Source organism: Sparus aurata, chromosome 13 (genome assembly GCF_900880675.1).
Source record: "Sparus aurata chromosome 13, fSpaAur1.1, whole genome shotgun sequence".
Classification (NCBI taxonomy): Eukaryota; Metazoa; Chordata; class Actinopteri; order Spariformes; family Sparidae; genus Sparus; species Sparus aurata.
In genome coordinates, this window is record NC_044199.1 from 24,297,229 (window position 1) to 24,313,268 (window position 16,040).

At 46.0% G+C, this 16,040-nt stretch overlaps 2 protein-coding genes across 3 annotated transcripts in view; both read right to left on the reverse strand.

Moving 5' to 3' along the window:
* The window catches only part of clmpa (CXADR like membrane protein a), a 190,376-nt gene that overhangs the window by 117,820 nt on the left and 56,516 nt on the right, over positions 1–16,040 (reverse strand). The window lies entirely within an intron of this gene.
* LOC115594427 (zinc finger BED domain-containing protein 1-like) lies at positions 10,720–13,608 on the reverse strand. The gene is made up of 2 exons (XM_030438509.1): positions 11,783–13,608; positions 10,720–11,465 (listed from the first exon to the last, which is right to left on the reverse strand). Exons 1-2 carry the CDS (start codon positions 13,238–13,240, stop codon positions 10,965–10,967), a joined length of 1,959 nt encoding a protein of 652 aa, XP_030294369.1. The 5' UTR covers positions 13,241–13,608; the 3' UTR covers positions 10,720–10,964.

The window sequence follows — 16,040 nt, forward strand, 5'->3', positions numbered from 1 at the left end:
AGACATTCTGAAAAAAGAAACCTAAAAAATACTACCTACTTAAATAGCCTTTTGACATGCCTATAGTTGTTGCTGATGTGTATTCAGTGTTTCCCACAGGATTTTTGAGAGACTGTGGTGGGTGGATGTCAAACCCTGTAGGGGGGTCCAGGGGCATGTTCCCCCGGAAGATTTTTTTTTTACATTTTAAAGTTAAATGCATCAATCTGGTGCACTTTGAAAGCAACATTAAGAGGCTAGATCTATGAAGAACTGTGTGCTCTTGTACACAATTTAATCACAAACACATTGGTTGTATAGATACGAATGGTGAAAACACAAAATCAACTAGAGCATATATCTGAGCCATCAAAGAAATAAAGCAAAAGTAGTTACCTGTGTTGAATAAGCTTACTTTTTAGTTTATTTTTTAATAAATAATTAAACTGTAAGCTAAATTGTAATAAAAAATGAAATGGATTCAGAGGGTACATCATCAATTCATCATTAGTTGAAGCTTAATTGGCGAAGTTTCAGGAGCAGGACCACACCTCAACAGCGCCAACTTCCGCATTTCTATAAATAACCACCTGACCCTCTCATCTGCTTCGCTCTCGTATTCTGCGCTCTCGCACCCAGAAACGAGATCAAGCGACATCGCCTCGCCCGAGCACATCCAAACTTTTGTACGAGCAACATCAGGCTCTACTCACCTCATCATGGACTTCGTATCACTATTCCCGTCGGACAATCTTTCAGACGAGATGAGGATCACCATTCATCTGAAGCCGACTACTCTCCCGTCACCTCCGTACCCGAGGACCCGATTCCAGTGGCCCAACAGCCGGCTAGGACGCGAGCGGGTCCGAAGAGCACCAACTTCGTCTCATCCATGGTTCGTCTCCCGCCTGGTTCATCTCTCCTCAACATCCAAGATTATCATAGTTCGCCCGACGACTCTCCCGTGTCTCCCAGCCCACCTCCTTCCGCAGCAAAGAGAGGACGAGGAATTTCCGGAACAGAAAGTCACCGTCGCTGCAGTTCGCCACAGTTCGCCGACTCCTTCACCTCCAAGAAGCGAAGCCTCCCGCCATCGTTCCGCCAACACCGGCCGAACAACTCGCCGGTCACAACGTCTCCACGCTCCGGTGAGTTCCCCCGACCGGCTTTCATCTTCTACAGTCACCGATTGGACAGTAGCCGCTCCCCAGAAAACTTTAAACGACAAATGAATTCTGTTTAACCGAATGGACTATAAAGCCAAACTTTCTCCACACGCATGTGTGCTTCTTCCGTCAACACCAGCTCTCTTCCGGGTGACGTCATCACGCGCACGCAACACACCGCGACGTCGACGCTCCTGTTAAAAGGGACAGTACAATTAAATACTACAGCCCAAAGACAGCAGAAAGCTCATAGACAACAGAAAGTGCAGCAGCAAAAGTGGAGACAGAGATCCTCAGCCAGATCAAATGACTCTAGAGTTTCTGCTACCACCTCTCGTCATCACTCCATTCCAAAGGGAGTGCCCAGATGGATTTCAGGACCCTCCAATCCCCATCAGGATTTTCATCATCGACACTAGCAACCTACAACATCTAGGGCAACGTCATGGTGCCCACTGCCATCCAGTTCTAGCCACCACAACAGCCAATCTTCGAAAAATAAATAAATAAACTCATGGCTGTTCGTTCCGTTAACACCAGATCGCTTCCAGGCGACGTCATCACGCACAGCCCTACAGGCAGTGACGTCTACGCTCTTGTTAAAGGGACAGTACAATCAAATGACAAAGCCCAAAGAAAACAAAGAGCAGCAGCAAAAGCAGAGACAGAGATCCTCTGCCAGATCAAACAACTCCAGAGTTTCCGCCACCACTTCTCGCATCACTACACTCCAGAGGGAGCGCCCAGATAGATTCCAGGACCCTCCATCTCTATCAGGATTATCATCATCAGCTACAGCAACCTACAATCTCAAGGGCAAACGCCACAGTGCCCACCGCCATCCAGTTCCGGCCATCACCGCAGCTAAACTTTGCGGAGGCTCCTGGCACAGGGATGCCAGTGCCCCCTACAGCCCACTGCTAACAACCACAGCAGCCTGTTTCAGCGGAGGCTCTTGGCACCGGGATGCCAGCGCCCTCTGCTTCCTGTGTCCAGCAACCACAGCAGCTCGCTTCAACCGGGGCTCCTGGCACCGAGATGCCAGCGCCCCCTGCTTCCTGTTTCAAGCAACCACAGCAGCTCGCTTCAACCAGGGCTCCTGGCACTGAGATGCCAGCGCCCTCTGCTTCCTGTGTCCAGCAACCACAGCAGCTCGCTTCAACTGGGGCCCCTGGCACTGAGACGCCAGTGCCCTCTGCTTCCTGTTTCCAGCAACCACAGCAGCTCGCTTCAACCGGGGCTCCGGTCTGTATATAAAAATTACTGTCAATTTTTGCACTACATCATGTAAATATGTACTTCGATGCTATTTTCTCCCCCTTTTTAATTATAGTGTCTATTCTATTGTCTATTTTGCTATTGCGCTGTTCTCGTAATATTCTGCCGCGACAACAAATTTCCCCGTCTGCGGGACATTAAAGGATTCTGATTCAGATTTTGACCCTGGCACAGAGATGCCAGCGCCCTCTGCTCCTGTTTCGAGCAACCACAGCAGCTCGCTTCAACCGGGGCTCCTGGCACCGAGATGCCAGCGCCGTCTGCTTCCTGTTTCCAGCAACCACAGCAGCTCGCTTCAACCGCTCCGGTCTGTATAAAAAAAATAAATAAAAATTACTGTCCATTTTTGCACTACATCATGTAAATATGTATATACGTCGATTCGATTCCATTTTCTTCCCCTTTTTAATTATAGTGTCTATTCTATTATCTATTTTTGCTATTGCTCTATTCTCGTAATATTCTGCTGCTGCGAGAAACAAATTCCCCCGTCTGCGGGACATTAAAGGATTCTGATTCTGATTCTGATCCTGGCACCGAGATGCCAGAGCCCTCTGCTTCCTGTTTCCAGCAACCACAGCAGCTCGCTTCAACCGGGGCTCCTGGCACCGAGATGCCAGCGCCCCCCTGCTTCCCGTTTCAAGCAACCACAGCAGCTTGATCAACCGGGGCTCCCAGCACCGAGATGACAGCACCCCCTGCTTCCCATTTCAAGCAACCACAGCAGCTTGATCAACCGGGGCTCCCAGCACCGAGATGTCAGCACCCCCTGCTTCCTGTTTCAAGCAACCACAGCAGCTCGCTTCAACTGGGGCTCCTGGCACCGAGATGCCAGCACCCCCTGCTTCCCGTTTCAAGCAACCACAGCTGCTCGCTTCAACCGGGGCTCCTGGCACCGAGATGCCAGCGCCCTCTGGCGCCTATTTCCAGCAACCACAGCAGATTGCTTCAACCAGGGCTCCTGGCACCGGGATGCCAGCGCCCTCTGCTTCCTGTTTCCATCAACAACAGCACCTCGCTTCAACCAAGTCTCCTGGCACCAAGATGCCAGTGCCCTCTGCCGCCTAATTCCAGCAACTACAGCACCTCGCTTCAACCGGGGCTCCTGGCACCGGGTGCCAGCACCCTATGCCGGGATGCAGGGAGCTTCCATCTCCCAGCTCCATCAGTCCCAGCAGCTCATGTCGGCTGGGGTCGTCAGCACCAGGATGCCGGCACCCGTTCTTCCCCCTCAACAGGCAACCACTAATTTCACTTTATACACAGCTACCCACACTGGGCCGCACAAAAAACCAAACGAGAGCTTCAGCCTTCTCTCGCCTGTTGTCGGCAGCTCCACCAGCACCCATACCTCCAGAACAGATGTCATCTACCCCTTCTGTCATCTTCCCGTAATCAACGGCGTATATAAGAAAGGCAGGCCCGTCATGCACCAAGGAGGTTGTTCGATTTGCAACGGCTTCAACAGTACCGGATGCACCGTGTCCCAGTGCCGCTTCCTCCACGTTTACTCCTTCTGCAGCGGGGGCCACGCCCACCCCGAATGCCCGTACAACCTACCTCGCCAAAGCTAGTTTCTCATAAAGGACTTGAAGAAGGTCTTCACCCCGGACTCCACACAATCATCTATCTCTTTTGAAATCAAAATCTTCAGTCGACCATAACCGAGCCAGATTCAGTTGACCGCACGCTCGCTAAGGAAGTTAAGGAAGGTCCAGGAACAGACCAGTGCTCTTAAAGTCCTCCCTATTCACCCTGACTTCTGCCGTTTCTTCAGCATCCATTGGCGTGGTATATATTACTTCGCCGTTAGGCTCACCTTTGGTCGCAAAGCAGCCTAAACTCTTCGACACCCCACCTGAAGCCCTCAGCTGGATCCAGTCTAACAATTTCCCCCCACCACATCGCCACCCGCTTCCGGCCTGATTACCCTGACTTCAGTCTTCTCCAACCTCGGGGTCACATCGTCGCAGAGAAAACAGAGGGCCCCTCCACATCCCTTGAGTTTCTCGGAATCATTCTTGACACTAACAAGTTTTAGACTTCATTCCCGGTCGGAAAGCTCAGCCGAACCTTCTTCTGCGCCCAGCGCCGCACCAAACGTCAACTTCTGTCCCTTCCGTCCCATCACTCTTGACCTTCATCTCCCTGGATAGCTCGAGCCTTGCTGAAATCTGTCCGTGACTCAACCCTATCACCAATGGGAACGGAATCACTTTCTTTTACGATGACCAACCAACTAACCCACATGACATCCATCTGTACAGCGATGCTGCTCCTTAGGCCGGTTTTGGGGGTTTCTACAAAGGAAGATGGCTTGTGGCAGAATCGCCCCCGAAGCTCGCTAATGAATGCCAGAAGTTCAGAAGCTTGGCACCTCACGCAGATACCTTCCCTACGCCAGTTGGGCGTCGACATTCAACTCGTAAATCCTGCGCTTATACCCCTGATAAGCGACTACCGGAGCTCCACCATCAACAGCCTATCACCCTCGACCCTCTCTTCCTACTGGACAGCTTGGAAAGCTTCCATTACTTTCACGACCAATACAACACAACCTCTCCGTCATTTGATCTCATCACCACGACTTCTTTCAGTACTTATGCCCATTCCTCATGACAAATCACGCACCACCAAGCTTACCTTAGCGGTATCAGCTTCTTTCCAAGACAATAACCGGCCGTTCGTTAACAGTTCGTTAAGCCCTCGCCGTCTTCCTCTTAATGCCAACTTGCCGTTAATCTGCCTCCACACAATCCGTTCCGGGTACGGCACTCCTCAAGTCGCCCAAACCCTGGAAGCCATGTTCTTGCTTGCCTTTTGGCTTCCTCAGATGCTCCGAATTCACCTCCTCAACCATTCACTTCGACTCAAGCCGTCATGCTTGCATTTCTGACTTGTCTCGCTTTTCAGACGACACTATGGTGTTCCACTTAAAGCAAACCAAAAACAATCAATTTGGTCCGCCTACACCCGTCTTCTTCTTCAAGGTCCAATCACCACTGAATCCCTTCGAAACCCTCGCAAATTTCTTGCAATTCCGTAAATCTCACAACAACGACAGATCCTCTTTTCATCTCCGAATCCAGCCAAGTGGCTACTCGATTCTGATTCCACCATCACTTTCACCGGGTGCTCTCATTGTCTGGTATTTTGCCCGACAACTACTCTGGGCACTCCTTCAGAATCGGAGCTGCCACTTCAGCCTCCCGTAATGGCTTCCCAGAACACTTCATACATCTCATAGGCCGCTGGTCCTCCCAAACGTACCACCGTTACATCTGTTCAGATCTCAAAGATCTCAGATCCGCTCAATCTCTTCTCAAGTAATTGGAGGTTTTTGGGGGTCCGTCGCTGCCCGGGAGTGGCAGCGGATTCTCTACAAGAATCCCCACAACGCACTCGAAGAACTCAAAAGAACCAAGATCTTCGACACTTCGTTTTCCTTTGTCACTAATAAATCCTTAAACGCATCTCGTTGATGGTGTGGTCCTTGCTAGTGAATTGAAGCTTAATTGGCGAAGTTTCAGGAGCAGGACCACACCTCAACAGCGCCAACTTCCTGCATTTCTATAAATAACCACCTGACCCTCTCATCTGCTTCGCTCTCGTATTCTGCACCCCTCCCCCCCACCCCATTTCTCTCTGTCTGTTTCTTCTTTCTCTCCTCTCCTTCGTAGGTCCATGAGGGGGTCCGTCGCTGCCCGGGAGTGGCGGCGGATTCTCTACAAGAATCCCCACAACGCACTCGAAGAACTCAAAAGAACCAAGATCTTCGACACTTCGTTTTCCTTTGTCACTAATAAATCCTTAAACGCATCTCGTTGATGGTGTGGTCCTTGCTAGTGAATTGCAGCCTTAAGGGGAGCCATGGCAGGCAAAAACATTTTGGGCTATTTTGCTTCCATAACATGTCTTCTTTCAGACTAGTGGAAAGAAAACATCGAAAATACACATTTATACAACTCTCCCTACATTCCACTCATGCCAGCGATACACAGACAGCTGGGTCACTCACTGCTGTGAGCGCAATTTTTTACTTTCACTTTTGTTTTTGGAGCAGTTCGCATATTGACATTTTGCCAGCTGTAGGACAGAGTCCTGCATGGGTCTTATTTTGCAAACCCGCACCCGGCTGTATCCACCATACTTAAAACCGCATCCGACCTGTTTTCCGACAGTATCACAAGTTACATTCCGCACCCGAGCCGACCCACTATAAATTGACCGCACCTGAAGCAAAACTGGACATGCGCAATTTTTAAAAATGAAAGTAAGTAAGTAATGAAAGTGTGTATGAGTGTGCGCGCGCCACGTACAGCAAGGGGGGGTAGAGCCGACTGACCGGGAGTGAGGGATGCTTTGCTGAAGCTGCAGCGCAAAACACAAGTTACAGATCTTTTATGTTATTATGAGAAGTGTAAGAATTTTTTCGGTTCACTCTGAGACTGTGGTGGGACAAATTAGACCATGGCGGGCCACCGCAGTCTAAGTAATTAATGGGAAACACTGGTATTTAGCATGCAGGTCATTTCAGGAGGCCTACTTAGTCCATTTGATAACAAGTGTTAAACCATATTAAAGGGAGCGCACCAGTGTTGAGGGTTATATAATAAGAGGGAGACTGTAAAAGGGCTTTTTTTTGTGATCAGACCGTTGATGGAAGGTTGTGACAGAAATTACTGTTGCATTCTTACAGTTGTGATTTATTTATTTTTTTGTTATGTGTTATTGCTCTGGTTCAAAGATGTGAGCACATCTCCTATAAGATGGACAACACCATTTTCAACCGCATCATCTAAATTGTAAGGTCTCATTAACTCAGTATTACTCGGTGTTTGGAAAGAGAGCCCTGAGCTATCTTTTCCTATTTTTGGCTCGAATGGTCTTTTTGTGTAATTGTGCTTATATAACATCAACTCTATAATCCACAGTCAGGTTATATACATTTTGTGGAATGCCTCAGAGATGACACATGAATGTATTAATAGTTATGTTCTCTAAGTCTTGGCAATCAGGGTAAAAAACACATTGATGGTTTCATTCTTTAACAATTGAAACATCAAGTCAAACATCAGACTGTGGTGGCTCCACTGTAACATGCTGATCTGTGTACACTTTGCTGGCATACACAAACATGCACAAGTAGTTGGATCACCTTCCGTGCAAACGATTTTTCGTCATCGAAAAGTGGATAAAATATTCACAGATGAGATTCAAATCAGATTGATGGATTTATTATGCACATTTGCAAAAAAAAGGCCCAGGGAACGACTACAGTGAGTCTGCATTGCTATTTAGCTTGATTTCAACAGGGTGCACTATCTACAATTCGATAAGACAACAGGCGACAAGTTTACAATAGCTGTTGGAGACAAAATGGAGACATGATTCCATTTCCATTTCGACTTTGATGTTTTTGCCAAGAGTGGTGTCCATCTCAAGTGGTCCTATTGGTCCAAATTACATGGGTAAGCATTGCTTTTCATGTTGTCCTTCATAAATATCTGACGGTTATAATTCATCCTCATAGGTTAGTTCCAGTTACATCTGTAAAACAGAAAATAAGTTAATGTGGTCTTATGCATGAAGTATAAGACCACATGTTTGTTCATGCATAGTTAATATACAGGTATGTCCAGGCCTGGATCAAGAGGGCCGGGGCCCCTGAGCACAAATTCTTGGATGGCCCCCCAAATACAAACACTCACACACACCAGTGTTTCCCCTATATGCATTCTGTGGTGGTGTGCCACTGCTGGATTGTAGAGTAAGGAGATTGTATTAAAGTGGAGACATAGTTTCCCCTAGATTTTTTTGTAGCAGCGGTGCTCTGAGTCGGTAACCTAGCAACACTAGGGGGGTCCGGGTGCATGCCCCCCCAGAAGAAAATTTTGAAAAATAACCCTTCTGACTTCTGACTACTGGTGAGAGTTTTGAAAATAGAATTCATTTTCAGAAATCTGATTTCAGAATCAGAATCTAAGACATGAGACAAAATAGTGTAGAAGTTGACATTGCAGCTTGAAAATATGTTAACCTCTTGAGCATTAGAGAACTTTTTTTTTTTACCATTATTTTCTTTATCAATATATATTTTTTATGGAAAAAGAATCTGTTTCAGAAGTCAGTGGGCCACATGACATGGAAGCTGTTGAGAAAAAAAATCATAATTTCTGCATATTAATATTCATATAAAATAGGCGAAGAACTAAAGCACAATAAAAGAGCTGTGTCTCATTTCTCCAGTTTACTAATACAATCTGCTGCTGGTTTGGAGTCACTGGGTCACATGAAATGGAAGATATCCAAAAATTGCAATTTATTTTGTATTAATATATAAAGTAATTTAATGACGGTCCCTAAATCAGTTTCCAGGGATTCAGCGTGAGGCTTTGGGAAGTGAGCTGACCGTCCTCCTGCTGCTAACACTGGGCGAACCTCAGTAAAGTCTGGCTGGACCCGAGTGAATATCCATCAAATATCCAACCTGAAACTAACTTCACCCCGGGTTCGATGAGTCGCCTGTTGCAGCCTTTGAATTGGATGACGGGTGGGTTGCCAACATTGCCGCACACCCCTGGCGCCTTTTACATGGGCCGGTCCCCGCCCTGGCGACGCGATGCGATATTAAACAGACAAAAATCATGTCTTTTTTTTTTTCTTGCGGAGGCGCTGGCGCTCGTTGGGCCCCAGGTGCACGTGGGCCCCTGGGACTGTGCCCATAAAGCCCATTGGGTAATCTGGCCTTGGGTATGTCTGATCTTTTCTTCACTCAGTGCTCAAGTTTGCTATGCATTTGGTACTGAGAATTAGTTTAACTTAATTCAGCATTATGTGTTTAATGTTTTGATATGTGGACACTGATTTATTGTACAAAGTCCACAAAAAGACTGGAGTTACAGGCTGGATTATAATGCTTCTGTAAGGGCTATGAATGCACCAGAGCCATCATTGGAACCACACCACTGCTAGGGAAAAAAGTAAGCGGCTACGATAAATTAATGTAAACATATTAAATAATTTCAAAATTATGCAAATGATAGTCGTAAATGACTGTCACTCTCACAGTGCTTACGAAAATGCTCTTAAAAGTCCTCCTCCCAACAGTTTTTCATCTTTAGAACTGAAAGGGAAGGTATAGAGATATGTGCCTCTCTTAATATTTACATATTTCCTGTAGAAACTGTCAGTTTGGAGGGACTTATAGCCAATAGCGTTGCTGAAAATCAGTTACTGAAGCAACCAAATTCAGCCTGCAAGAAAAAATTTTTTTTTATTTTTTTTTTTTACATGTTTAATTTATAAATTTTCAGTTTTGTAAACATAAATCACAACAAAAAATAGATTAAAATAAATAAATAAAAAATAAACAAAGCAAAAACAATAACATGCTCTTGTAGGATACAAAGCAATACAATTAGCAGAACAATCTGCACCAGCCACTGAATGGATGTCTACAGTGTTTCATTGATCCAGAGAGATACATATAGTACGCGTACACATATGCACTTGCCTATATACATACCTATATGCACAAACATACATACAAGCAAACACTTTTTTGGATAAATAAGACAGAAACGGTTGCCACATTTTGTCAAAGGTTGCAGAGCTGAGAGAGACATTATATCGAACCCTTTCCATTTGTAACAAGTTCGCCATTTCTGCTAGCTAGGTTTTAAAAGAAGGCACATCTTCACTCTTCCAAAGGGTTAAAATATTCCTTTTTGCAATAACCATGCCATATTGTCTTGTCGTTCGCTGCAGGTGGGATAGGACTAATAGATGTCAGGCCCCGCCCAAAATGGCAGTGCAATGATCTGGTGTAATATCACAGTTATATACATTAGAGAAGCACTTAATAATATCTGACCAGAGCTTGTTTAGCTTTGGGCAAGACCTAAAGAGGTGGCCCAGGGTGCCCTCAGCTGATTTAGAATGTAGTTTGGTACAGGAGTAGTGTAGCCTATGAAGAAATTTTAAATTGAATAAGTTGGTGTCTGGAATTTATGGAGCAACTGTGAATGTCTTTAAGGTACGTTTCCCAGGTTTCATCAGTAGCCTCTTTCACACTGCCGTTTGCATGCAGGGATCCTGCGCCAAATTCTCCGTACCCGCCTCTGTGTGAAAGTTTTAGATGCGGAGAGGGGGGAAATTTCGCTCCGGCGCCGATCCGCCTCTGGAGGTAGTATCAGGGCCGCATTATTGGTGAGCCGTCCCAGTGTGAACGGATAATCCGGAGGCGCGGAGCGAGGGCGTGTTGGTCTGACAGTCTGATAACTAGGGATGGGACGATACACTTAAACTCACGATACGATGCACCTCGATATGCCAGGGTCACGAAACGATACGTCACGATACGATATCAAAAAATAAAAAAATAAAATATTACTGCGTAATTACAACTTATTTATTTTTGTTTCAGTTGCACACAGGGAAACACACGGCCCAACAGTTCAAACACAAACAAGAACACTCCCTTAGTGGCTCTAACCCTAGACTAAGTTATCTCAGCCTCTCTTAAGTCATGGCCCTGGCCTAGGACTGGTTCTTCTTCAGAAAAACTAACATATCAACATGTTCTGGTGTAATCAGTGATCTTTGAGCACACACAATGTCTCCTGCCGTGGAAAAGACCCGTTCACTGGGCACTGACGTAGCAGGAATGCAAAGGTAGGCTTTGGCAAGGGGGGCAAGTATGGGGTAAGCATATGCATTAACTTTCCACCACTCAAGTGGACTACTGTTGAGTGGGATAGGAATCCCATTTCTGTAGGAGAGTATCTCCATTTCAATCCCTCTGCTGGACTGCACTGTCTCAAGAGTAGTGTAGGAGCTCCCAAGGAGATCTTCTAGCGCTGTCTTCTTTGGTGGGGGAGGCTGTGTCACGTCCTGCGTCTGCCTTTCTCCTTCTACTGGCTCTTCCTGGCTCTGCTCTGCTCCCTGTGCTGTCTCAATCATGACCACGGCCTGCTCTGCTGCTGCTGCCCCTGATGTTGAAGCACTGGCCCTAGTTGTTCTTTCATCAGTGTCACTGGTCCAAAAAAATAAAATAGAAAAACTAGCCCAAACATTTCTGTCTTTCAATCCCTCACTCCCTCTCTCTCTCACACAGACACACACACACAGACACACACACACACACACACACACAGACACACACACTCTCTCCATCTCTCTCACTCTGTCACACACACACACTCTCTCTCTCTCTCTCTCTCTCATTCACTCGGATCAACTAATTAAAAAAAAACAATCGATATGAGAAATACGTTTTCAGGCTGTAGCCTACACATACACAGTTACACACACGCACAGCACACCTCTATTTTTTTTTTCAATGAAAGTTAGTCTACCTGGTTGCGTTGCAAATGAAGTCCTGCAGCTTTCTCACGTATCCGGGCATAGACGGACTCGCGTTGTTCATTATTCAGATGGGACAGGCTTCGGAATCGTGGGTCAAGGGCTATGCACTCCTGCAGCATATCATTACAGTCCCCAGAATACCAGTCCGAGATGTCGAGTAGGATTGCGCTTTTCATGCTGGCGATGGTCTGTGTGTCATTTTCGTCTGGTGACATGCTTTGCTCGATCATGTACTTCAGTGGCATTATAAGTGAAACAGTGGGCTCTTTTTCATCACAGACAACTTTTGTGGCTGTCTTCAGTGGCTTAAGCAGTTTCACTATGTCTTCTACATCTGATATATCAGTGTTATCCAGGGTGTCGATTTCTCTCGCATTCCTTCGGATTTCTGGGCTGCTCAGCGCTGCTGAGACAGCTGCTTGTTGTTCCAGGTAGCGCGCGAGCATTTCGTACGTGCTATTCCACCTGGTCTGGACATCGGTGATGAGCTTATGCCGAGGCAGCTCCAACTGGGTCTGCTTGTTGGCCAGGACGGCGGTGGCCGTGGTGCTCTTGTGAAAGAATGTAGTTACTCTTCGCACACGGCCAAGAAGGCGCGCGACGCGGGATACAGCCAGGCCTCGCTTACTGGCCAGATTCACAACGTGCGCCAAGCACTTGATGTGAGGATGGAGACCACTCTCTCTCACTGCAATGTGCATATTTCTTGCGTTGTCTGTGACACAAGCGATGGTTGTTTGTGGCCTCGTTAGCTCCCACTCTCTCAGTGCATTTCTCAACACGCGAGCTATGTTAACACCAGTATGACTTTCACTTAACTCACGAGTTTGCAACACAAAGCTATTACTCTCCCATTTCTCGTCGATGACTTGTGCCGTTATGGTGATATAACTCTGTGTTGCACGCGACGTCCAGCCGTCGGTGGTCAGGGCGATGCAGTTGGCATTTTTGAGACACTCTTTCACGCTTTGTTTGGTTTCATTGTAAATTTCCGGGATTACCTTCTCTGAAAAATGTCCTCGGCATGGCATCTTAAACTTGGGCTCCAGCACCTTGAACATTTGGATGAATTTTCTGTTCTCTACAATGTTAAATGGAGCCATATAGTCCGCTATGAACTCGCCAATGAGCCTGGTTACCTGTTTTGCACGCGGACTTGACAGGGGTAGAGTCAGTGCTTGTTTCATGGTCAGCTGTCCCTTGGGTAGGCTTGTTTTCTCTGGGGCCGTCTTCACATTTTTATGGTGACGTTGAAGGTGGTGGTTCATGTTTGTTGTGTTGGAGGTGGTGTACAGAGTGACGGCATAGCATAGCTTACACACAGTCTTCGTCTTGTCAGTTACTCTATTGCCGTCTTTGTCTTTTTTAATGAGAAAGCCAAAATACTGCCAGACAAATGACCTGTATCCAGGCGGAGCGTCCTCAATTTCGACCTCATTCGACTCCATTGTTCTGCGTTTTGAAGGCAAGGTAGTTGGTGCTAATGTTTGTTAGCTTGCTGTACAGTGTTGTTGTTGCAGCATGCGCTGTGACCTGACCTGCGCCGTTCCCCGGATGTAATTTTTTTTTCATTTAGTTTTCCCCTGCTTGACCACCAGCAGATGGTGCTGCCAGCCTGCCACCATAGACTGTATGCCTGCCCCACACATATACACACAAACACACACACTAAATTATTTATATAGTACACAGATCATTAGGCAGTACCATCTAGTCTTCATTTCGCGATCCATTTTTTTAAAACTCGATGCGTATTGTCACGTTTTGTATCGCGATATTTCGCCTAACGATATTTCATCCCATCCCTACTGATAACTGCACAGGTCCTTCACTCAACTAAATACAGAGAAATGTCCCACAAAGCAACGTTACAGGACCGAACAAAAGTAACGTAGTAACTGTAACTGTCTTTATCAACTTATATGAGGAAAACAAATACCACAGCTGTACGTGGAGAAGCATCTGTCCTCCTGACTCTTCGTCACATTTCTGCCCGAAAAACAGCGTCTGTCACCGGCAAAAAAAACTTTAACTCACCGAACTTTCCCCCAGAAAACCACCTCCGTCCCCGCGAGTGACAGAGTCAGACAGCGTCCTGTTTACTGATGGTGATTATGTATAATTATGTAATTTAGCGCGAAAAACTTAACTCTGTCACTTTCCAGGATGTTTGGTGGGTCAGGATCTCAATCACTACACATTATAACAGCATCCATATGATTATAAACTATCCGCGGGTTTGGATTAACAAGGGAACACCTGGGGAAACACTGACGTCATCAACATGACGTGTACCGTCACGCCTCTTTAGGAGCCACAGCGCCGGCTTTCTGTGTGAATTACACACGTGAAGGCGGAGATGCTTCGCTCTGTGTGAATCACCATCGGCGGAGAATTGCCGAACCACCGCTCCGGAGATAATGCGGAGAGGCTGTTTAAAAACGGCTAGTGACTGTCACGCCCAGGTCTTTTTCCCAGGCTTCCTTCAAATATTGTGTTGGAACCGGGTCGTGCGCTGTGAAAAGATTGACAAATCGAGAGACAAGTCTCTTTGAGTCAGGGGCCTGATTCATAAGAGCGTACAGATTGATGGGGGAAGGAATTTAGTTGAAATGTGATATATTTGAGCGAATGTAATCTCTAATCTGGAGGTAACGAAAAAAATGTGTACTGGGAGTGTGTACTTTTTTCCTTAAACAAAACAAAGGTGGCAAAAAGGTTGTTGATATAGAGGTCCGCTATAGTGACGATGCCTTTATTTTTCCAAAGTCTAAAAGTACTATGCGTAAGTGAAGGGGGGAAGGCATGATTATGGCAAACTGGAGTGCAGGTGGAGGCTTCGAGCAAATAAAATGATTTCCTTTTTTGATACCACATTCTTAATTAACTCGAAACCATAAAGTCTTTACCTGTGAAGGTAGAAGGGGAAGTGGTTAGTGAAAAGAGAAGGGCAGGGAGAGAGCTTTTAGGGAGGTCCTGTTCGATTGCAAGCCACAAAGGTGTGGGAGCGGTGACTGTACCTGGATATGCATCTTTCCAATACATCAATGCTTTAGAATTTGCAGCCCAATAGTAGTGCTGGAAATTAGGCAAACTCAGGCCTCCCGCAAGTTTGGGCTTAGTTGTATGTTTTTTAGAGATACGGTGCACTTTAAAACCCCATATGAAAGGAAGGACATCAGAATCTAATAACTTAAAACTTTGGGTATAAATACAGGTAGATTTTGGAAAAGGTAAAGGAGCCTGGGAGTGCCACCATTTTAATTGCATTGACATGGCCTAACATAGACAAAGGCAGCAGCCTCCAGGTTTCAATGTTGCACTTCAGCTTTTCAATCATATTCAGAAAGTTCAGCTTATAAATCAGTTTGGGGTTATTGGGGGATAAGAACACCTAAATACCTTATTCTATCTGTAGCAATGTGAAAGGGCAAGTTTTTAAGAAAGTTTGAGTCCAAGTCTCCTGTAAGAGGCAATAACACTTTTGTCCCAGTTTATAGAGTAACCAGAGAGTGCACCAAATGTTTTAATGAGGTCTAACAGGGGATGTAGGGATTCTTCTGGACGTGAGAGGAACAAAACCACGTCATCTGCATAAAGCGAGATACGATGATCAGCATTGCCTAGGATTAACGGGATAATAGAGGGATTATTTCTTACACTAATAGCAAAGGGCTCCATAGAAATCGCAAATAATAGCAGGCTCAGAGGGCAACCCTGTTGGCAGGAACGCTGTAATGAGAAGGTAGGTGATTTGTCATAGTTAGTGATGACTGAGGCAGTCGGAGAGGCATAAAGCATTTCGTCCCAGGAAGCAAAGTTATCACCCAAGCCAAACTCTTTTATCGTTAAAATGAACTTCTATTCGACCTGGTTGAAGGCTTTCTGGGCATCAAGAGTAGGGATGGAAATGAATCTTTGTCGTATCTGTAGTACATTATATTCAACAGTCGTCTAACATTAAAAAAATAATATCTTCCTGGAATAAATTCAGTTTGGTCATGATAAACTATGTTTGCAATACCTTAATAGAAAACTATGACTTGGGAGAAGATTTATTTTCCAGCAAGACAATGACCCGATGCCTTTACAGTATATGCAAAGCTATACTGTAATGGTGTAAAGACAACAAAGGGGCCCAATCAAAGCCCAGGCCTTAATCCAACAGAGAATTTGTGGCTGGACTTGAAAATTGCTGGCCATGCCTGAAAAATTCCAGATGTGAAGGCCTAATTGAGTCATATCCAC

What these genes read in the sequence shown, in the direction of transcription:
- LOC115594427 (XM_030438509.1), bottom strand. Translation starts at nt 13,240, where the DNA reads ATGGAGTCGAATGAGGTCGAAATTGAGGACGCTCCGCCTGGATACAGG. An exon ending in TTCATTTGCAACGCAACCAG is followed by an intron (nt 11,466 to 11,782) that starts GTAGACTAACTT and finishes TTATTTTTTTGG; the next exon opens with ACCAGTGACACTGATGAAAG.